General features: G+C 39.7%; 1 protein-coding gene across 4 annotated transcripts in view; it reads right to left on the reverse strand.

The window, feature by feature from the left end:
* ttc7b (tetratricopeptide repeat domain 7B) overlaps positions 1-23,868 on the reverse strand; it is a 37,787-nt gene extending 13,919 nt beyond the window's left edge. Inside the window, exons 1-19 of one of the 4 annotated variants that reach the window (XM_055006083.1) lie at positions 23,680-23,868; positions 19,429-19,583; positions 18,212-18,287; positions 17,999-18,091; positions 17,389-17,552; positions 15,030-15,151; positions 13,981-14,059; positions 12,637-12,812; positions 12,394-12,457; positions 12,146-12,283; positions 11,735-11,923; positions 11,379-11,496; positions 10,243-10,300; positions 9,712-9,784; positions 9,305-9,465; positions 9,071-9,187; positions 6,468-6,565; positions 5,665-5,955; positions 2,581-2,631 (exon numbers count right to left, since the gene is read on the reverse strand). In XM_055006083.1, the coding sequence (XP_054862058.1) occupies positions 2,581-2,631; positions 5,665-5,955; positions 6,468-6,565; positions 9,071-9,187; positions 9,305-9,465; positions 9,712-9,784; positions 10,243-10,300; positions 11,379-11,496; positions 11,735-11,923; positions 12,146-12,283; positions 12,394-12,457; positions 12,637-12,812; positions 13,981-14,059; positions 15,030-15,151; positions 17,389-17,552; positions 17,999-18,091; positions 18,212-18,287; positions 19,429-19,583; positions 23,680-23,800 (2,344 nt within the window). In that variant the 5' untranslated portion in view covers positions 23,801-23,868. The remainder of the gene's footprint in view (positions 1-2,580; positions 2,632-5,664; positions 5,956-6,467; positions 6,566-9,070; positions 9,188-9,304; positions 9,466-9,711; positions 9,785-10,242; positions 10,301-11,378; positions 11,497-11,734; positions 11,924-12,145; positions 12,284-12,393; positions 12,458-12,636; positions 12,813-13,980; positions 14,060-15,029; positions 15,152-17,388; positions 17,553-17,998; positions 18,092-18,211; positions 18,288-19,428; positions 19,584-23,679) is intronic. The other 3 variants (XM_055006084.1, XM_055006085.1, XM_055006086.1) reach the window with 3 other exon arrangements.
* Between the last annotated feature and the right edge of the window lie 213 nt (positions 23,869-24,081).

Consider the following 24,081-nt stretch of genomic DNA (forward strand, 5'->3'; position numbering starts at 1 on the left):
ACAAAGAGGAAGACAGCGAGAGTCGTTGCTAACTAGTTTGGAATCAGCGAAACATCTACAATTCCATTTAGCAGAAGCTTTTTTTACATCTGAGAGTAGATTGAACACCTGGTAGTTAGGCTGGGCAACACTACAGTTCTTTCCTAATGATCCTCACTGATCAACTGCACCCTGACTGGGATTTGAACCACTGATCTCCCGTGCCAAAGTCAGGGGTCACCAAGCTATCTAGATGTTAAAACTTTAGAAAAAACACAAAGTAGGGCTCCATCAATAACTGCAAAGGAGGAATCAGCCACAGAGGTCGAATACTTATTTCCAAAGCTGTATGAACAGTCTAATCAAAGGTTCTAAAGGTTAAGCAGATAAATACCAGCTCCACTATAATCTATTCAGTCTGATCTGTTTAACATTATGAAACATGTTGCTCAACAGGCCTTCATATTTCAGTTTTACTATTCTACATGCCAATATGTTTCTTTAAAAAGTAAATACCTGTATAAAAGCACCTACTTTTCATCTTTGTCATTTACAGCATAAAGGATTAAAACTACATAGAAATAAGCATTTTATAGCCTGAAACGAATTTAAAATGACCGGCGATCTCAGCTAGCTGGAATAAAAGCTTTAATCTGATAAAAGAAAGATTTCCTGTCCCCCATTCTTATTATTCTGGTCTCCCCTGGTGCGACCCATTTCCCCCTCCACTACACCGACATGAACTGTGTGTTTGAGCGCTAAGGGAGAGGAAACCACCCATGTGTAAAAAGACAACTGAGATAAGGGTAAAAGGAGGAGATTTGAATTTTAAAGCTCGCTGTGTGTGAGAGCGAGAGAGGAGGAGTGTGCTGCTGATAAGCGGATTTGGGGAAATGACAAAAGGATGTCTCTTTCTCTCATACAACACAAATGCATTTGAAGTTGAGGATCCTGTTTTGAAGGGCTGTTTTTTTGGGGATAAATTATTAGATGCCAGCATGCAGCAGCCTTGCCTAGTAGATCACATTCAGACATGTGCAATGGTCCCTAAACTAACCTCGTTTTGATGAAACTGAGTGAAACATTCTCAGCTTCTTCAACAGCTAACAGAAAGTCACTGGTAATTTGAAACTTTTTATTGGTCTCTCCATTTCTGATTTGTTTTTCCTCCCCTACATCCAACCTTTCTACTTTCCTGAACAGAGCATTCTTATCATGCACTGTAAAGCCTAAATCTCATATAGGCAGCAGGTCACATGGCCTTGACAGTGAATGAAAAAAGTCCTACTCAGGCGAACAGTCGGAGGAAGAGGAACAGAGGCGGTACAGTGTGTGTTCATATGAATTGCTTTCACTTGTGCCACTTTGTGCCTGTAATACAAATTTCAATCCATCAACCATGTAGTTGTAGAATGACATAATTCCCAGAGGGAGAACATTTTTGCTTTAAACACTTAAAAAAAAAAAAAAAAAAAGCTTTTCTAAACTAAATGACATTTACATAATTTCTAACAGATAGCTAAGGAAGCTCCTGCAGTGACTTGTGCCTAAAATTCACACAGTAGCATGCACTAAAGCTGCTCAGTGAATTAAAGGAATACACTGACTTACAGGGAAAAAGGCAACAAATCACAACAGCATAAGTTCCCCCTCTGTGTATCGTGTGTAACAGCCACACTTCTGACTGCTGTGAACAGTTAATTGTATATACATAACTTCTCCTGGTGTCAGTATAAAAGACAGTAACTAACTACATCTTGATAACAGATGCACAGAGCTGATAATGCTTCTTGTAAATAACATTATCAATCTCATAAGTCATCATCATCATCATTAGTTTTTCCTCTGCACTATTCCCCCCTTTTCTTTTCATTTATTCACCCTTTTCACAGTAATTTGGTAGAGACTGATCTATTATGGCAAATTAATTATGAAACTTTAGTAGAATTACAGCAATTATTTGATTGTTAGCCTGTTCTATTTGCCAAAATTACAGCCACGTGTCACACATAATTAAATTCGGAAGCAAGAAGCTGCTTCTTCTGCTTCATCTTCATGTCACTGAGTATTTGCGCATTTTTTGCACTACTTAATAAAGACAAACATTAAAACAAACAGAAATAATACCTCAATCTGACTTTCACCCCACAGTGAGCCTGAAAAAAAACTACACCCTCTAATGAGAAGAAGTGAGGGTTGCTCAAGTATAATCGGCATTTTTGTTTATCAAATGGAAACTAAACAAAATAAAAGAAAAATGTACAGATTTCTGTCACACAGGCCTTTACTACATACTCTGATTGTGCTTGCTGTCTTGTGTTGTCACCCCAAAGGCCCATTTGAAGCTATGAAAAACCCTACAACATGTAGCTACAACACAGATCTCCCTCCAAGTCACTGTATCCCTTTAAATCATGGACCATCAACATGATACAAATACTCTCCTGAAAACTGGCTGCAGATGTCACGTTAAAGCAGGAGATATATTTTCGCCATACACATATCGCTCATATATGTGAACCTCATGGGGAAAAGGTCCAAGAACTGAATGAAGAATGGATGGAAAAAGGAACATCTGATGGAGGTTACATGGCTACTTACAAACAGAAAACATGGAGGAAAAACCAAGAGTGTTAGCGTCCTGAAGGCCGCCTTGAAAAAAACGGAGGGATGGGAAAAAACAGAAAGACGATTGTTAATGACTGAAAGAGAGGAAAAGAATATCTAGATCATTATGATAGAAAAAGAGTGCTGATTCCAGAAGGTCGACTTCAGAGCACGATGAGGTTCCCTTCATTCTTCACAGCATCCTTTTAGACCACATGGCTGCTTCCACTTGGACCTTTTTAACACTCTTGTTTAAATAAATGCCAACCGAGCAGCATATTTACTCACACTTTAACTAACTTTAAGCATAAAAGAGCCTCATCTTTCTCTACTTTTTAACTCATGACAGATTTTTGTCTCTTCAGTTCAAAATTACTCTGAAAATGAGGCACAGCGAAGAGGAACATGACATGTATTTTGCATTTCAGCACAGTGAGAGTGAAATTAGAGACACATACCTCACAGAGCTTTTAACTGACTCACCGTACACATTAAATTTCAACCTCACCAAAGTAGCATTATAAAAAATCTTAGTCTGATTTCCAGTAGTTGTAATCATGATGATGGACTAACTGTTAGTTTTAAATGTCACTGTTCGCTGGCAGGCTGAGAAAAACATCATGTTCTGGAGAGATGATTTAACTAAATTACAACCATTATTTCCCAGTACAAACATCATTAGCAGAAGAGATGGAAACAAGGAAAGACAGGATGAGATTGAAGCTGGGAAGAAAGACAAACTGATGATGGCTGAGATGAAAAATCCTCACAGAAACAGACACAGTAATAACAAAATCAAGTGAAAAGCACACAGATGTGAAGACAGTAAAGCTGTAATTTTCTGTAATATCAGAGAAGAACCCAGCTGATCTCTAAATCTTAGCTGCATCGACTTCAAGTGTGTGCAAATCACAAAAAATGCAAAGCAACTGCAGCAGATTCATCAAGGTCCAACTGCAGTCAAATCCACGCCCAAAGTATCTGCAAGCAGGCTTCAAGTTACAGCTGATCTGAGAACGCCTATGTGATTATGAGGAACATCTAATACTCCAACAGGGTTAGTCATTTTAGTTTTAAACTCCTTCTTCATGCCTGTGAGGCTTGAATGAGTCACTCAACTTCCAGCTTCACTACAATCTCAGTGAGGTTAAAGCACAACAAGGCTCAGGAAAAGAGTTTAGTGAATATCAGGGCCATTAGTTTAGTGAAGAGAAAAACAATCCCTGGCAGATTGTTTACTCAGGTGCTTCTTGCTAACACTGCAGCAGATAATATTTTGAGACAAAGTGTAAGGATATAATTCAGAAATTAGGTGGGTACCCCCCAAATATACCCCCCAAAAAAGGACAAAGGCACTGTTGTAGTCCATCTGTGGTCATGAATAAAACCCCACAATGTGTATCTCTGTGTATCAAAAGTATTTTTTTTCAATTAAAAAATCCCTCCAGCTTTAAAATGGTGTAGCTCTGCATAGTTTAAGATGTATAGATCTATGGAGTCCCCGTCTCCCGCCACTTCCCCCTAGCCTGCAGTTTAGCACAACAGCTCACCTACAACTCAGTGAGCGGCTGTAAAACTACATTTTAATACTACATAATAGCCAACTGCAATGCTAGAGAAATTTAGCTGTTCGTGTTCAAATTGGACATGGATTCTAAAGAAGAATCGTGAAGCGGAAAACTTCACCCTGCAAGCTGACAGGACTGGTGTCTTCGGTTTGTTACATATGAAATCCTGCAAGTCTGAATGTGTTTTTTCAGTATGTGGCAGTGATATAGAGATATACAGAGAGATACTCCGTCATGAGGCTGACTAAATATTTTTCTCATTCCAACATACAATATGAAAAAAAAGAAAACACCACATGGATATGTCAGCTATCAAGACAAAGAGTGTGATTTTTACAGATTTTGGTTAAATTAAAACTGTCAACACATGCTTCTAAAGTGAAAATGAAAGTTTTAAACGGTGACAATGCCTCTGTCCTTTTTTTAAAAAACAACAACAACAAAACTTTACTCTTTTGACTCTTGTGTTGTCCTTGACGTCATTCTGACCCCAAGTAAAATCTTTTGCCGTCCTAAATTTTTATGTAACAAGGTCTATTTGGCCCTAAATTCCAAAATGACAGGAAAAAATTGTGGCAATGTTGGACTGAAGTAAGACTAAAGGTGTAACACAGAATTGATTGACAATTTATACACTATATAATATGCTTTAAATAACAGTCAAACCAGGCGGAGTCACTTTGACCCCAGAGGACAAAAGGTGTATGGCAACTGGGAGGACATCACGAGGGTCAAGTTTTAAATATCAGCGAATCTATTGTCAGTATTACAGTATTGTCACAATATTACCATTGTTGGACCTGACCATTTCCTGCATTAAAGCAAAGATGAAGTAAGCATCTGTGTTGAAGCTCTCATCATGACGGTGAGTTCAGTGGAACTCTACAGTCATCAGAGCTGAATCCAATAAAACACCAGAGAGATGTCGTAGCGAAACTGGCAGCTTGAATGTGCAGCAGACAAACCAGCAAAAATTCTATGCTTCATGTCAACATATCAACATAGAGCAGAATTTCAAAGGAATGTTTCCAACATCTTGTGGAATTCATGACATGAAGAAATGAGGCTGTCTAAGAGCACAGGGATGCTCTACTCAGTATAAGTACGGTGTTCCTAATAAAGTGGACCCTGAGCATGAATTCTGACTTTGTATTTGGACTTCAGAATAACTACTGAAATGCAGCACAAGTGATACCATTTGTGGTCTGCGGAGTGTAACGCTAAAAACTACAGCACAGCAAATCCATGCATGTTTCTGAGTGAGTGTAGTGACGGTAAGCTAATTTCAGAATCCATAAATACGAGAAGAGACAAGGTTATTACCTTTAGTTTTGATATAGCTGAACATGAATATGATACGAATTGATATCTATTTCTGTTAAGCTAAAATCCCCCAAGTATTACTTAGCATGCAAATGAACCAACGAGCAAATCTCCAAAAACTTGTTCTGCTCTTTCCTGTCACTCTCCACACCATGCCACAGGCAGAGTGGACGTGGAGGCAGATTACAGTTGGAGGAGAGCTGGCGGAGAGCGACGTGGTTGCAAAAGGAGTGAGTCCTGGTCTTGGTGGGAGGAGGAGGAGGAGGAGGAGGAGGAGGAGCAGGAAGAGGAGGAGGAGGAGAAAAAGAAGGGGGAGGGGAAGAAGGGAGGAAGGATGGGTTTTTGGGTGGAGGAGGAGACTGGAGGATGAAGACAGGGGAGGAAGGGGAGGACAGCGGGGAGGAGAGGGTGGAGATGGTGGATGGAGAGGTGGGGGAGACTGGTTCATAACCAGACTGAGAGGAGGAAGAACCTGAGACTAAAACAAAGGAAATAAAACAGAAATGAGTGAAATCAATCACGGAATAAAGAAAGGACAGACACACTGGTCCTTAATCTGCACACACTTTTCATAAAACTATAACCATTTTTCTAGAACTGTCACATTCTGCAGTTTATCATCGTAACAGCTGTAGATAAAGCAGCGTCTTATCCAACAGAAAACACTGTTGTCAAAACAATATCTAACAAAAAAAAATCAGTGATACGAATTGGTGAGATTGGTTTACAGACATTTTCCTCTGATATCTGATAATGGAACAATAAAAAAAAAGAAGAAAGAGGAAGGCATGTGGCTCTGAACGGCCTTAAAATTATTTCTTAGATGAGAAAAAAGAAGTTTTTCTTTTTCTGAAACACAGTGAGCATGGGGGCCTTCTGTGTGTGTGTGTGTGTGTGTGTGTGTGTGTGTGTGTGTGTGTGTGTGTGTGTGTGTGTGTGTGTGTGTGTGTGTGTGTGTGTGTGTGTGTGTGTGTGTGTGCATGCTCCTACCAGTCTCAGGGTCACTGAAGTCAGGCAGAGTCATGGCGTTGAGCTGTCGTCGGTCTGCTATGGCTCTATCCAACAGACTGCTGCCACGCCCTGAATCACTGCCATAAACACACATGTATGAACACACAGGGCTTAGATACACTCATGGACAGAAAACAACAATGTTTTTATACTGGGCTGGGTTGCCAAGCAGTCAACACGCTGAGACATATAAGCCTATCGTTTCTTAGCTTCAAGTGCAACCTTGAATGAAACCAACAAGAACTGGGTGCACCAGTATGAACTGATCCTATTTTTATAATGAGGGTCTGCCGTGTCTAGCTTCGCCTTCTGGTCAGTGCTATCATTATTTTTTAACGGACTCCTAATAAAAAAACAAGAAAAAAAATCAACAATAAAAAGTGTGCTACTTTGGCTCTATCTCTTCACATTCGATTGATTACAAGCGATAAGTAAGAGCCTATTACCGTTCATAGATAAAAGTTCTCTTTCAGTCAAACAGATATCAAACATAAATAAAGGCATTTAAGCAAAGTTTTGTGTTGGAGGTTGCATTATTTAAAATTTTGACTTGAAGATTTTCAATTTCGCTGCAACTGTGTATCAGTTACAAATATTGGTAATTGTTCTGTTGATTACTAATAAACATTAATGGCCTTGAAAAAACCTCACTGACTATTTGATGTCTCCTGAAGAAAATGTGGGTTAATAAAAATGCACATTGGAACATATGTACTAAATTCTGAATGCTAATACTAGTCGACCAAATGACAAGAATGATAGATAATCATCTGTAATTTAAAACTCTATAATGCTACTAACCTAAAGGTGTGTTTCTCCATGCTCCTACTTACAACTAATGCACTCTAATCCAATACTAATGCAATACAGTGGTCCCTCATATATCGTGGGGGTTATGTTCCAGACCCTCCCGCGATAGACGAAAATCTGCGAAGTAGCAATCATATTGTAACCCTTAAATATCGGTCGACTCACCCGTCTACAGGGCTGTAGGTCAGGCCGGGTACAATTATTTTGCATTTTTATGCTCATGTCTTTTGCTGTCTTCCATGCTAAACATCCCCAGCATGACAGGACAGTTTTCTGCAGGTTTTATTCACTGCTCAGCACAACAAACACAGACCACGCTCTTACCAGCTCTCCCGCTGTACCACAAATGGAGTTATGTGACGATCAGCTACGTTTCTCTGTGAATCTGTCTGTCCTGTGCAACATTACTCAAAAACAGACTAATGGATTTGGATGAAATTTTCAGGGAAGGTCAGAAATGACACAAGGACCGAGTGATTAGATTCTGGCAGTGATGCAGCTTATAGTCTGGATCTACGGATTTGTTAAAGATTTCCCATCGCTAGATATAGCTGCCAGCACGGCGTCACTGTAGCCATGACAACAAGTGAACGCTGCATCAGCTCCTTGCTGATGATGATGTGATCCTATTACAAATCCGCCATTGCCGACTTATCAGAATTGATACAAGGAACAATTGATTGATTGATTAAATTGTGGGGGTGTTTGAGTACCATCACATTTGTCCCGCTACATATTTAGGTCAGCCGATTCACGCACACATGCATAACACACGTCTGTGTTCAGCGCCAGGTCAAAAAATGAATAGCCTTGTCAGAGTATTGCGCTCTCTGAGTGCTTTTCTTGTTGATATATATTTTAAGGCTTTATAAATCCTCCCCACACACTACACATCACCGCATAGCAACACTATGAAGTGATCAGACGTCTGTGTGAGATCGACATGGCCAGATACCGAATGCCGCTATACCATATGCTATACTCAGGAGACAGAGGAGACTGATGCTACGGTCGCTGAGCCAGTCAGAGCCCAGCACTGGACGCTATGCGATGGCAGCGCTGGTCGCTATGACTGAACTGTTGTGCTGCAATGCACTATGGGAGTTTGGGGTCTTGGGGGTTTAAATGTGGTTTATGTTAGTGTTCCAGTGTTATTAGTGTTTGTGTTTTATTGTGTTTTCGTGGTTTATTCAGCCTAGTTAGTTTGGTTAAGTGTTATGTTGTCAGGACTGTGACTGTGAAGTATAGTGAGTTTCATGACTTCCTGCTACATTTATATTATTGTCTGTGTCAAAATAAAAGCATCTGGCAGTTATATAGTTTGTAAGAAGCAGGTATACGTTTCCCAGTGTTAGTTTTCAATGCAACTCGCCACAATAACAATGACAGAAAAGATATCTGTACTGCAAAATTCTGCGATATAGCGAAACATCTGCGGAACCAAACCCAATCCAAAACTCCGCGATACAGTGAGACCATGAGAAGTGAACCGCGATATAGTGAGGGACAACTGTACATCCTACTTTCAAGAATGTTAAAGTGTTCAGTTTTTGTTCAAACTGGCATCGATTCAGCAGTTGTTTCTATTCTCAAGCATTTGATAAAGGTTGCCAATCAACTTTAAACCTATTTTAGGAAGATTTGCTACAGGTTTCATTGCTACAGTGGCTGATATTAGTGGTGAAATCTGATAGAATTTTTGGAAACATGGTGGACTGGTGTTTGCATTTGGGGAGTATGCGTGTTTGATGTGTGTGTATGAATGTGTGTACCTGGGGTTGGTCAAGTTGTAAAAGCTCTTCCAGATCTGCAGCATGTGTTTACAGGTTAGCAGAGCTTCTTCTGGTCCTCTACACATGGCCTCCAGCTTCACCTTGGTATACAGCAGACTGCAATAGATGACAAATATATATATATATATATATAATGGTGGTCAGTCAACACTCAATCCAAATCTTCTGTGCGTGGCATAAATAAAATGCCATGGTCATGCGTGTAGAGCTTACTTGAAGTTCTCAGGATACTCAGACAGAGCCATCTCTATAATATTGAGGCCGTCGTGGTAGTGTTTCTGGGCAGAGAGAAGCAGGGCCAGCAAATGGAGGGAGTGGACATCATCTCCTTGAAGCTGCAGTGCCTGTCGAACATAGCCTAGTGCCTCGGGGATCTACACACACACACACACACACAGACACACACAGACACACACACACACACACACACACACACACACACACACACACACATATACAAACTACAGGTTTTCACTAGAATTGGGATAAAAAGCACTATGTAAAATGAAAGATGCATCACTCCTCGATGTTCTGACTGTGGTTGTCTGCCTTTTGTTTTATGTCTCAAATGCCCATTGTTGTACAAACTGATTTGATCTTAGTGCTCTGTATCGTGTTACCTGTCTGGACACAGCGAGCTGCAGCGCCAAGTAGAAGGCAGCCAGATGATCAGTAGGAGACAGACTCTGAGCTCTGCAGAGAGAGAGAGAGAAAATAGATTTTGTGTTAAGGCGGAATAAAAAATTAAATAAGATTAGATGAAACTTTAAAGATCCCCGTTGGGGAGTTAAGTCGGTGCAGCAGCAAAATTGTAAAAGGGCAGCAGAGACACGACAGTAACACAACAAAAACCGAACCAGAGGATATTTAAATATTTGGACACATTTATCATCTACAGCATCACATTAATAAACTCAGATGATATAAATAAAAAGCACGAGAGGGCATGCTGTTAGTATTACATTGATGTAATAAATGTCACTCAGAGCAGATTTATGGATGAAGGTTGTCTTAGGATACAAATGAATGCCAAACCATACACTGATTATAATGCGGGGTCAAATTAATCAATGTAAAATACAACACCCAGCTAGGATGGTAACTTTACATTGTGAGATTGAAAAATAAGAGAAACACAGCTCAGTCCGAACCTCTGAAAGGCTCCTAAAGCTTTCCTCTGGTACTCCTCCTGTGTGCTCCGCAACGACGCTAGAGAGACAAGGACAGAGTGAAACAGTGAGATACATGATGCAATAATGATGTAAGTGACCAGCCGTCATCTGAGAAACACAGCGGTGCCTCTCTGGTCAAGTGATCAAACCCCTAAAAACGCTCTGTGTCGATCAAAGTTACATATTTAGAAGTTTTTCCTGGAAAATAATCTCTTTTTGCCTTAAAATGCTTGACAATATTGCTTTCTATTTAACGTGCAAGTCTAGAAAGTCAGTCTTTTTCTATGTCTCTGCTCAAACGCATTGCCAAGCTGTAATATTGGAGTGATTCAGCCATAAATATTCGAACTGGGGCTGCACAGCGACTCGGTGGTTTGGACTGTCGCCTCACATCCCAGCCTGGGATCTTTCTGTGTGGAGTCTCCATGTTCTCCTGTACATGTGTGGGTTTTCTCCAGGTTCTCCAGCTTCCTCTCACAGTCCAAAACCATGCTGAGGTTAACTGGTGATTCTAAATTGTCCGTAGGTGTTAATGTGATTGTTTGTCTCTATATGTAGCCCTGTGATAGACTGGTGACCTGTCCAAGGTGTCCTCAGCTGGGATAGACTCCAGCCCCCAGAGACCTTACTGAGGATAAAGCAGTGTGTAGATAATGGATGGATGGATATTCAAACTGGAGAGAGAAGAATAATGATACAGAAAGCCCCCCCTGCAAGTTGACACGATTGGTTAATTAGGTTTTTTTGTATGATATCCTGAAAGTCAGGGTAAGCTATAGTGTTGACTGCTTATTTGGCTCATGATGTGTCTTCCAGGATACAAAAAACTTCATATGAACAAGTTGATGAGGTAAAAAACAAAAACTTGATTTTCCTCAGAGCAAAGTCTCTGACGCTTCATGTTTCCACTCTTTAAAACATTCAGGTCAGACACAGAAATGGTTGCATGTTTTGTCTGAACACAAGCAAACAAAATATTTGCTGTCCGTTTTGTCAGAACTAACAATATTTTGACCAATCAGCCTAACTTCCTACTTAACAGGAGAACTAACACAAATGCTTCCTAAAATTCTTTCAAAGAAGGAAACAACAGAATAAGAATAAGACTGTCTTACCATCAGTGGCTTTGAGGCTGTAAACCAGGCCGATGGCCAAGTAGCCTTTGGCTCTGAATTCAACTGCTTTTTCTCCCATGTCAATCACCATCTTTGCAAAGCACTCCCCTTCATCCAGCTGAATTATGGGAGTAGAGAGATATAAAATGATAAGCAGAGGATGCGAAAACAAGGAAAAAATGTGATGTTCAATGCTTTTAATGTTGGATAACAAAGGTGCTAAGTTGAGTTACTGACAAATATTCAAGGTAACTTCCCCAAAAGTATTAGTCCTCTTTAAAGGACCGCCATGGAAGGTGATATACTGAATCATCTGTTAGCTGTGTTACACTTTAAGACTTCTGAATAGTTCTCACCCAGTGCAGAGGTCCAATACACAGTTTGACGGCGAGCAGTGGGATGGTGGGATCATCAGGCTTCAGACGAATGCATTCTTTAAGGACCTTAACAGCGCGAGCTGATTTGCCAGCTGCCATTAGCGACAAGGCGAGCTGGTACCACAAGTGGAACTCCTCAAAGGCAAACTTCATGGCTCTCTCTAAACACTGCAGACATCCAAAATTAGACACATTTTTCAGTTTTATCAGGGTGTCTGTAATTGTCATTAATTAAAATATATTGTCACGAGACATTCATTTGTTCAGAAAAAATATTGTGTTAAACTGCTGTAATGTAATTCCATGTGGGTGTACTATGGGAAAGATAGCCGCTTTAAGACATCACAACCACTATGACTGTGACTGTGCAGCCCACAGAGGATTATTCACCTCTGACAACATCTCATACTGCCCCCTCCTGCCCAGAGCTATAGTCAGCAGGTCGTACACCACAGAGGCAGACTGTAGGCTGATGATCCGATCGTTGTTGTGTTCAGGAATTCTGCTCAGGACGGCGTCACGGTTAGCCTGAAACACACAAAAGCACAAATATAGATGTAGATGCACTATGGCAAGGTTTACAAGGTGAGTTTACCTACCACACAACAAGCAGGAGATGAAGAGCGTTTGTGTCTTACCATTGATTCACTGATGAGCAGCAGCAGCAAAGCTTCTTCTGTGTTTTCCTGAGGGCAAAACAGACTGGTAGGGGAAAAGGACAAGGAGAGAAAAGGGAGAAATGGAGATAAACGTGATAAGGAGAAGATGGAGAGAGCTGTTGGTGAAAAAGTACACTGGCGACAGATTTCACTTCGCAGCCATTTTGGCCAACTTCCATTATACTCCCAGTTTGGCGACAACAAACACATGCTGTCACTTACTTCTCTCCTGAGTACACCCGTGGGCGTCGGCTCAGGCTGTAGTTCTTGCTGTGAGTGTGTCCCTGCCGTGTGGGATCGTCCAGGGGCGACACTGTGGGTGGGTCTTCCAGAGGAGACCAGTAGCTCTGTTCACACATTCCTCTGAGCAAAATCTCTGCAAGCTGTCTGGCAATGGTCTATAGGCGAGCAGACACACATACTCAAACATCAGGTAAAGATATTCAGCCACGAACACAGCAGCAGTCTGTTTACTTAAGGTCTGCATTTTGGGAAATACATTTTTTCGCTTTCTTGCCAAGACTGAGGCTTCGTTCAGACTGCAGGCAAATTAAATTTGTTTTTCAAAACAGATCTTTAAGGCAAACTGGAAGCACTGTTATTAGCAAGTGCTCACATCAGATTTGTGTGTAATTACCTGCATGGGTTACTGATGCAGTCGCCAGTAAGCACATAGCGATGCTGGAGACACGGTGGCCAGTGCAGAAAAATGACAAATAGAGGTCTATCATCTTGCCTTGTGCTTTCAAGTCACTTTATTTCAGCCACAAAACTGTCCATGGAGTCTTGTTCTCCATGTTACCCAGAACTGATTCTGCTCAGCATGTTCCTCACTCAGGACTTGACATCTTTATCACATGTTGTGTGCTATGTTGTCACACAGCACGCAGAATGACATCACTTCTGAGAAGCATCTTTAGAAATCGGCTGAGAATCACAATTCAAATCATCTCCAAAAATGCTGGATCTGATTTTCCAAATTCACATTTCATGACATTTTTTTTTTATTTTTTTGCATCTTCCAGGTTTTCTAAAATCATCTGTACGTGTGCCAAATTGCATTCACCGGATTAGCGAACCGGACTGCGTACAATTCTAACAAGGAGCATTTCAGACAGAAGAAGTGGGAGGTCATGAGGGAGAAGCTGGGACCAGTGTGGTACATCCTAGTCAGCATACATCAAAACACTACAAAGAAGGTAAGGCATAAACTGCAGACGTGACAATTTGCCAAAAAACATACTTGATTGGTCAGTCTGGACGAGGCCAGAAATAACACTGATATCACTCTCATATCAGTCAATATGAACCTGGAGCCAGTAGCTATTAGCATAAAGACTGGAAACAGGGGGACACTCTGGCTTTGTCTGAGGTGAAGAAAACCCGCCTTCTAGGGCCTCCAATGCTCAGTAAATAACACATCACAAATCAAGTGAGTAAGTATGTTTCCAAAATGTCAAACCAGTCCTTTCAGTAAGTCAAATGAGGAGCCTGAGGGAAGCGAAGTTCAAACATCACTTAATCTCTCATCAAAATAAACAGAAAACCTCACAACTCATTCCTCACCATGCGTAGGTTCTGAGTGGTTCTTGTCTCAACAGCCCGAAGAATCTCCCGAAACCTGCTCACTCCTTGTGTCAGGTTGCTATGGTGAGAAACAGGAAGAAAAACACTTGCTAGACACTGTAATGTCTCAACACAGACAAATCTTTACACTTCAGAGCACATCCACAGCATTCCCTCTGTCCATCAGTGTGTAAATCAGTGCATGGGTACAAATGCAGCTGGTGTTTCTGTCAGCTGGAACCTTGACAGTTCAAGATGGCACGGCAGCAGTCTTAAGGTGGCATCCTAAAGCTGAGCAAACTACATCCCCAGCATTAACATTCACAAGTCTCACAGCCATCTTTGATGTTTGTTTATACTTTTTAGACATTTCATGCTGCGCTAGGCAATCTTACATGCTGGGAGCTTCAAATGAGAGCAGAAATTATGTCAGATAATGTTAGTTTGAATTCATTACTTGCTGTGTGATGAGGTTTTTATATCTGACACCAGAATTTAATATGGATAAAAAGACCACATCTATAATTTCTACATATTTTACCGTCACTCTCTTTCCTGCTCCTGAGACTGAAATGCTGGATATATTCAGAGCAGAAAAATGATGCAGCAATGGGCAAAAACAAGCTGCGCACACAGACGGATTTCATGTGGTTTACTACAAAGTTATGTCCTCCAGCACAAGGCCTGAGCAGCTGCTGCAACACTGAAGCTATCTTTGCTGGACTTCAAACAGCAACACTGAGAACTACTTGGAGCTGCATTGTGTTTGTTACTTAACTGTGTTCACACTTCTCAGATTTTATCCACTGGTCAGCAGCTTTGTAACACAACAACTGCAAAGTGGGTGGAAAGTGCCCACAAAGGGTTGTTCGTGATTTCTGTTTGGGCAACTGACGCCCTTTCCAAACTCGAAAAAAGTTCAGTGAGAGCAAAAGCAGTGTGAATACTGAGAGTCAGTAATGGGCTTTTAAACTGAATCTCTCTGTGAGTTCTGAAGACAACTCCTGCATCTGTCCATCAATCCACCACCAGCTGCTTGTCTTTCTTACCCATTCTTGAAGTGGATGACATGGGCTCTCTGCAGGCCCGTCTCCAGGAAGTAGCCCAGTTCCTGGTCCTGGGCTGTTGGGCCAGGCTTTGGGCTGCGGTTCTGAATCCCAGCTGATAACGCCTACAGAAACATACAAATACAAATCATAGAAAATTTTGCTTGACAACTTCCAAACTAAGCCAAAATCTTCTATCTTTACAGAAAAATGCTTCAAATCAGCCAAAGTGTGTCAATGTACAATGCAAAGACTGACTTTCCAGTGTTTGATAAGTGGCTGCTGCTGGCTGAATGAAAAACTGGGTTAACTAAAAATAATGAGCTACGGTGAGTCATCTTTGTACCGGCTATGTATTTATAATAATAATGTGGAATCTAAGATAACCATTTTTGGGGGGAAAAACACTCTCCAACAAGATTTCACGATTGAAACTGGCTCATTTATGTCTGTGTAGATTCAAAATCAAAGGCATTGAGACCTATTAACACAGGATCAATGCTGTAACTGAGGCCAAAGGTACGTCTGCTAAACCCAACTGGAATGGGGTAAATTAATATTAACCCTGTAAGACCCAAATATAGAAAAAAAAAATAGCAAAAAAATTATGAAAATAAAAAATTTATTTTTATTTTTATATATATATATATATATATATATATATATATATATATATATATATATATATATATATATATATATATATAGAGAGAGAGAGAGAGAGAGAGAGAGAGAGAAAAATATATATAACATATAAATCGATATATATAAAATATATATAATACATAATATATATAAATCGAAATAAAATAATAATATATAAACCCAAATATAGAAGAAAATTAGCATAAACAACAAAAAAGGAAATTCTATATATATATAATAAATATTTATATATATATAAATATATATAAAATTTTAAAAATTATATATATAATTTGTATTATATTTGTTTTATATATATATAACAAATATAATACAAAATTACATATATATACATATATAAGAAATTAGCATAAAAAACAAAAAAGAAAAAAATATATGAAATAGAAAATCACATTAAAAAATAAAACTGATGTATTTCTGCAACAGTGGCTTTTACAGGGTTAATTAACTGACAATACTTTGTAGAAATACATTTTCACTTTGACAAGAAACAGTCTTTTTGTAAATTGTCAAAAAAAAGCCAAATTATACTGACCATGATTCAGTGTTGAAAAGAAATAAAAGGGGGTGAATACCTTTACAGGGAATACATGTTCCTGTTGTTTTTCTTGGATCATCAATACAGTCAGGTAAATGGGAGGGACAACATATAGAGGTTAGTGTTGATTAGTGTCACAATCTGCTGGTTTTATTTGTGTTTTGAGGTAATTATGCTGGAGATCGAGTTAAAGACATTCATTGAATAATCTAGTAATGAATCAGCAGGAAATTGAATCTCCTTTTTATTCTATTTTGAAAACAACAGGGCTGGCCTGAATAGCAATTTGTGGGCTCCGGATATTCGGCCCAGATGAATGATGAATATCCAAACATTCGGTTCGGTCCTTAACGTCCGACGGGGGGGGGGGGGGGGGGGGGGGGGGGGGGGGGTCCGAATATTCAGATCTCAAAATAAATATTCGGATACCACCGTAACGACCGAGTATTCGGACATCCAGATATTTGGGTCCAGCCCTAGAAAACAAATGCCCTAAATTATCTGGTTCCAGCTCTGGTTTGCTGTTTTACTGTGTCTTACATATACATTTTTTGGATTAGTTAGACAAAAAAAAGACAGTCAAATACGTTTTGATATATATTTTATCAATCAAAAAATTCATAAAACAACCAGCAGATTGTGGAAACAACTGCTAGTGGAATCCATAGACCTCATCATAGTTTACCTTCTTTACCTAATCTATAATATCACTATGAGATTTTAAAAGATTCCTGTAAGTTATGTTTCTTTCTCTCAGTGGGCACACTGAGACCATTTTACATTATTCCCTAAAACACACCTATAGTGTTTCACGGTTTGGTTTTCTTGTTGAATTCAGGGAATATTTTTCACAAGATTCTAATACATTCTTAGTAGGATTGTTTGATTTGTCTCCTCCTGTGATTTACTGCCGTTCACTCAGTCTGCGCATCTTCTCAGACATTCTCCAAATAAAGAGGAAGACATTTGTTTGCCAGCTGGCTATCATGGGTGGCAGCGCATTACTCAAACTTGCACACAGGCAGCAGAGTACTCATCACACATGCTCAGAGATGGCAAGATATTTGATGAGCGCTTGTGTGACACTAGAAGAAAACACTGCTCTAGGTAGTTATCAGCTAGTGGGCCAATTTCACACCCTCACACACTCACACACACCTTCTCAGCCTCCTGCAGGTAGAGCAAAGCAATGTCTCCAGATTTTTCATAGCAGGTGATGATTTCCTGGTCCCGCTCTGTTGTGTTCCTATTGGACAGTGGAGACCCAGTGTTCTTATTGGACAGAGATGGAGAGGCAGCTGGGACCTTCTCTAGACACAACCCTGGGCGGAGACAGGGACAATCATCAGGGTGGCAGGAAAACTAACGAAGCGTGACGGTTATCACGTTTTGTATCTGTATTTTACACTTTATGACAGCAGGATGATCAATTTCTGTTACTGATGAATGTTATTCAAGTGCTTTGGGACTGAAAATGTGAATAATTTTAGTTGGCATAGTCAGAAATGGTCTGTTCTGCATCTGATTACAGAACAGAATGACAATAAAAAAACAACTAATATATCAACTAAATACCCATTATTCAAGGACAAACGCCTGTCCTGTGTGCATTCATTCATATTATGCTGTTGATCAGCAGTGACACTGTACTGCCACCATGTGGAGAGAAGGAGTACTGCGCAGATTAAGGCACATTAGAATGAAGACAGGTGAAGCGAGTTGAAGAAGGTCACGAGACATGAATCGATGACTTTGGGTCTGTGTGTACCTTTAGTAGCATAAGCCTCCGCTATCATGGACAACCTGTATACAGGAGCTCCCACCAGCTGCATGTCATCCAGGCTCACCCTGCCGTAGTGACCTGTCAAAACATCATTCATAATCAATGGATAAACTGATTGACTCCTTAGTTTTTTATTCAGATCAATACTGAAATCAGAAAGTGAGCTAAAAACCAAAAAATGAAGCATGTGTGGGCTACCTAGAGCATCTCTGTAGTCTCCCTCCACATAGCAGAGCTTGGCCATCAGCAGGCTGGTCTCCTGGAGGTAATCAGGCTGGAAGACACAAAATGTGAATTTGAAAAGTGAAAATGCATCTTTAGGGACTTATGCACTGATTTATTCAGGGTTTCTGCAGAAACCAGCTAGTCAAATTTAATGTTTTTTAATGCCATTTTAATGCTATACTGTAAAAAATTTTAATGCCATGACCATGAACTCAAGAAAAATTACACAGGTTTGTTTTTTCTGTAAAAGATGATTTTTATATGAAAACTGTTCCTATATTTTACTATTTCTGAATCTGGAAACATTGCGTGGAACAATTCAGAAATGCTTTCGTTGGATGTGTATGAGTGGTGCTGCACAGCAGTGTTCAGACACCACAGCACATCCGCCTGCAGAGTTGCATTCGACTCAAAAGATGCCCGAAGACTACTTGATTTTCTGACGGTAGCGGTGGTCACTACAGCTGCAGTTGTGCTGTTTGTGGTGGTTGAAGTAGATGCTGAAGACATTACACTGTTGGTCACAGGAAAGCAACTGGCCACAGTTCACCGTTGTCTGCCTCTCACAGCTGATTTGTGGCTGTCGGACCGCATGTGAGATTTCATGGCGTTGACACTTGTACCAAGCTTAATTTTTAATTTTTTTTTACAGACACTGCAAAGTCCTTCTCCGTCTTGACCACCAACAGGTTGTAGCCATTCTCTGAATTCCACGATTTTCTAGTCATTTTTGCTGGAATTTGCATTTCCCCATTTCCCAGCTCTACTCCACCTGGTCCAGCCTGCTGACCACTTCCCAAACATCCAGTTTTTGGCAACTGTGCCCGACCGGACAGAACAATTATCGCAATGGTTTGGCATGTTTACGCAGATGTATGTATCTGGCAAATCGCAGTCTATAATTATATATTATTATTATTATTATTATTATTATTATTATTATTATTATTATTATTATTATTATTATACATTGTTAAATATTTTCTTGAAAACTACAGAAAGATTTTTTTAATGCCACTGAGAATCAAATTTAATATTTGTTAATGCAATTTAAGGCCTTAATTTTTGCAAAATCTATTTAATGGCTATTAATGCTTTTGAATGCCCTGCAGAAACCCTGTTATTAGAAGTTTGCATGAGCCACACAGTCACTGAATCAGTCTGTTAACCATCTATCGTTGCGGGGTTACCTTGAGGTTTCCTCTGTCCAGAGCAGCAGTGAGGTGCTTCCTGACCTCCACCAGTTTGGGTCGTGGGCCCCTGGGACTGGCTCCCTGTTTGATGGGATTCTCCTTCAAGTACGTCTGGAGTTTGCATTCCCCCAACAACAGCTCACCTAAGTCATCTACACACAGACAAACATTCAGGGTAATTATCGGAACTGTCACCACTGTAATAATGTGAATAAAACAGTGTCAAGGAATCAATACTACTCCATGTATATGGCTTTAAAGTCAGTCTAAGATCAACCTACAACCAATCTAAGGTCAATCTAAAATTAACTGATATTCAACTGAAGCTGAAAGTAATATAAACAGTTATTAACCCTCCTGTTGTCCTCATTTACAGGCACCAAAAAATATTGTTTCCTTGTCTGAAAAAAATCCAAAAATTCAGCAAGAAATTCCCCAAATTTCTGAAAATGTGCAAAACCTTCAGGGAGAAAATTCCAATAATTCCTTAAAAGTTTTCCTTAAAAGTTTTATGTAAAAAAATAAATAAATAACTAAAATTTAAAAAAAAAAAAAAATCCCCCAAATTTGGCAAGAATATTCTTGTAAATATTTTCAAAAAATGAGTACAAACTTCCAAAAAAAATTCTAAAAATATCTAAAGTGATTCCATATATATCAGTAAAACTTCTAATATTTTCTTTAAGAACATTCATAGAAAAATCAACCAAAATCCAGCGAATTTCGCTGGATTTTGGTTGATTTTTTTTTGTGAATGTTCTTAAGAAACATTTCTTTTTTCCAGCAAAAAATGTTCAAAGATTTCCCAAAAATGTTGAAAATGTGGACATCAAAAGTTTCACTGTGAAAATAATTTTTTTTTCCACATTTTCAAACTTTAAAACGGGTCAATTTTGACCCACAGGACGACACGAGGGTTAACAATGGCAACAATATGGGGTCAATCAAATGATAACGTCTCCACTGTAAGGGCTAAAGTAATGACCCTTAATGTCAACAACCCAGCGCCATTCACAGTGCAGAAAGAGGAACAAGCGGTGATGGACAGTTTCACATATCTGGTGAATGTGTTCAGAGAAGATGGAGGCTGGCATTGAGCATCCAGAGGAGGCTCATCAAAGCGAAGCCTGCAGCCTGAACAGAGCATGGAGGTCACCACAGTACAGCACTGAGGCTAGGCTATACCAGAGCTGTGTTCTGTTCCTTCTAATGTACAGTTCAAAATGCAAGAGAGAGAGATGTACAGCGACTTCAATGAATTGTTAACTGTTCAGGAAATCCAGGACAAGGAACATGGACACCACAAACAACTCTGTTTGATCCCACAAGAGATGGCGGCAGAGATAAAAACCTTTAACTAAGCATTGAGAAACCATCGTCCATGCCCTAGACCAGGGGTGTCAAACTCATCTTAGTTCAGGTTCCACATTGAGCCCAATTTGATGTCCAGTGGGCCGGACCAGTAAAATCATAACATAATAACCTATAAATAACCGCAACTCCACAACTATATGAACAATCTAGTATTTTACTGTATGATCAAAACAACTTGTCATGGTCTAGAAATTATTTTAAATTTATAGTTTTATAAATTTACAATTTGCAGTTAATGTCTTCTCTAGAATTTTTACACTTTACAAAGTCGTCCCGCGGGCCGGACTGGACCCTCTGGAGGGCCAGTTTTGGCCCGTGGGCCACATGTTTGGCACCTCTGCTCTAGATACTAGTAAGTGGCTCTTGTGGTAGAGCAGCAAGTAAACCTAAGTACATAGAAACACAGCTTTATTTAACACATACCAGCCAGAATTATGAAGTTGCTAATCATGTGTTTAGACTGTGTGTGTGTGTGTGTGTGTGTGTGTGTGTGTGTGTGTGTGTGTGTGTGTGTGTGTGTGTGTGTTTAGATATTCAAAGGCTGAAATGACCAGTAATCCTGCTACTGATCCCAGTCATTGACCACAGCTCACAGCTCTCGTGACAAATTACTTCCGTAACAGCAGCATTTTCCACACTGTTAGGAAATCATCCACAACATTTCATTATTTCACAGCTGTAACGTAGCACCTGATTCCCTTTTTTCTATAACACAGTCACATTTCAAACACTTCTCACCAAGAAAAAGATAGGAAAATAAGACCAGGAACGAGGATAAAGCTTTCTGAAATTATTTCCCTCAAAGTGAAGAGATGTCACATACTGTTTGTCATATATGCAGTACAGACGGTCCGTGTTTGGACAGTTTGACGTGTTTTTTCTTCAGGCTCTGGGTTTCAGAACATCTGATTTGAAATAAATTGATGGATATTCCTATAAAATGCCAAGTCTCAGCTTTAATTTAAGTACATTAGCATAGAAAGAACAGTGTGGGAGATGGAGTGTGCAAAGTTTAGGAGTTTAAAAGAAATCTGAACGATACAAATGGGGCATAACAAATCAGCATATTTTATATTTTGTGTAAATAGTCTTTGACCTAGAGTCTGTCAGCTCACCATTCTATCAACCTGTGTCTCGGTGGTATTTGAGAATCTCTAAATGATTTTTCCTTTTTTTGAGCATCGGTATCACCCTCTCTATTCCTTATACTGACACACAACGCCACCTAAAATTAATTCTCAGGCGAATATTCGGATCTCAAAATTAATATCCGGGTACCACCATCAGGACTGAATATTTGGACATTTGGATATTCGGGTCCAGCCCTACCTAATACAACTAAAAAACTCAAAGAGAGCACTTTATAAAATCACTTTTCTTGGCAATGGTTGCTCATCTTCTATTTTTAATGTTTAATTTCCAAAATGATCTCTCAGCTATGGAAGTTTGGCTCTTAAGGCTACGTTTAACTGTCATACAGCTTTCTTGACAAGAAGATGCCAGGGACAGAATAGGAATTTTTAATCATTTTCAATACTTTTATGGTAATTAAATGCATTAAAAGCAACATGAGCAGTTTGTCTCTGCTATTTCAAATGGTTGCAGGACAGAGCAACATTCCCAGTACCACAGAACCATATGATTTAGAAAATCATGAAATGATATTTAAACATAGAAGTAACAGGAAGATTTGATTGTGAAGATGGGAGATGATAATTTTTACATGCCATTCTAGTGAATGTGTTTGCATATTATATCGTCATCTACTTTTCAAATCAAATGTCACGAAGAAAAATGAAAAATCCCTGTCAATGTGAACGATGCTAATGATGTCACATGTACACAAATAGGAATATATACATAAAACCAAAGCATGAAATTCATACTGCATGGTCCGTTACTTGTTAATTCGCAAATTTAAATATCACACTGTCATTAATAACTATTTTCTCCTGACAGTTTCACTGTCCAGCTCCATCAACAAGGAGTTTAACCGCGAGTATACTGAATTTTAATTACATTTAGTATTTCTATAGATTTTTAAATTAGAAGTGTACTTTTTATAGTATTGTACAGCAAGTTTTTTTCTGAGTATATACTGTATGTAAGCTGCTGAATGCTTAAATTTCCCTCAGGATTAATTATCTATCTATCTATCTATCTATCTATCTATCTATCTATCTATCTATCTTAGTAGAGCTAGCTGTGACGCCAAACTACCATTTAAAAAGTACCAAGTTTGACTCTTCAGTGGGTTCATCAAACCTGTGACATTCCCTGAGTCCATATTAAGGCATATAACTAATAATATTAATCTTATGTAGAATTCGGCTCCAATAGTTAACCCAGCAGAGGTCATTTTGTTTCATTGAAACCACAACTGTGAGTCGTGTTAGGACTTTCGAGCAGCAAAAATCTGTCAGTTTGGTAACAAGAGGCCAACGAGGAGGAGGTGAAACAGTCCTGTCGTTTTACTGCTACAACTCTGATTGTTGGGATGGAGGTCGGTAATTCATAAAGCTTGTCACACAGGTCCAGCAACGACAACATTAACCTAATGACAGATTTCTGAACGAAGTTCCGCTTGAGTGGAGAGTAAAGCGATCCAGGGGCAGAACTGTCACCACACAAACTGTTCCTGTCCTAAAACTGTTTTACAGCGTGTTCACATCAATCCGCCCAAAAGTAGAACCATCTCCCTCTAGACTAAAAGTCTCTCTCTTGACCTTTACTGGCTAACTGGCTCCAAGCAGAGCAGAGCTGAGAACTCCCAGCATCGGCTGCTGCTGTCAGGAAGCACCGAGGACTGAGGCCAGAGGGAAGGCCTCGTCGGCTGAATGAGCGGATAAACCGGGAAACCCAAACGCTTCTTACCGTTGGATATTAGTTTGGCCGAGAGCTGTCGCACCAGCTCCGGTATCTTGTCCCACTGGCTCTCTGAGCGGCACCGCTCTATCTCGGTCTCCAGTCGTGAACCAGACTTCCTCGCTGTCATTTTGGTGCGTGGGGTCGACTGGACCAAAACACAAGCAGAGCACCCTCCTCACTGGAGAGCGTCAAGCTGCCGGCGGCAAGAACCACCGCTACCGGTCACTGCTGTCAAAATAAAAGCCAGATTACCAACGGCTAGGACTGAAGATAGATAGATAGATAGATAGATAGATAGATAGATAGATAGATAGATAGATAGATAGATAGATAGATAGATAGATAGATAGATAGATAGATAGATAGATAGATAGATAGATAGATAGAATAAACTCTGACATGGATGGA

This window comes from Amphiprion ocellaris, chromosome 20 (genome assembly GCF_022539595.1).
Source record: "Amphiprion ocellaris isolate individual 3 ecotype Okinawa chromosome 20, ASM2253959v1, whole genome shotgun sequence".
NCBI lineage: Eukaryota > Metazoa > Chordata > Actinopteri > Pomacentridae > Amphiprion > Amphiprion ocellaris.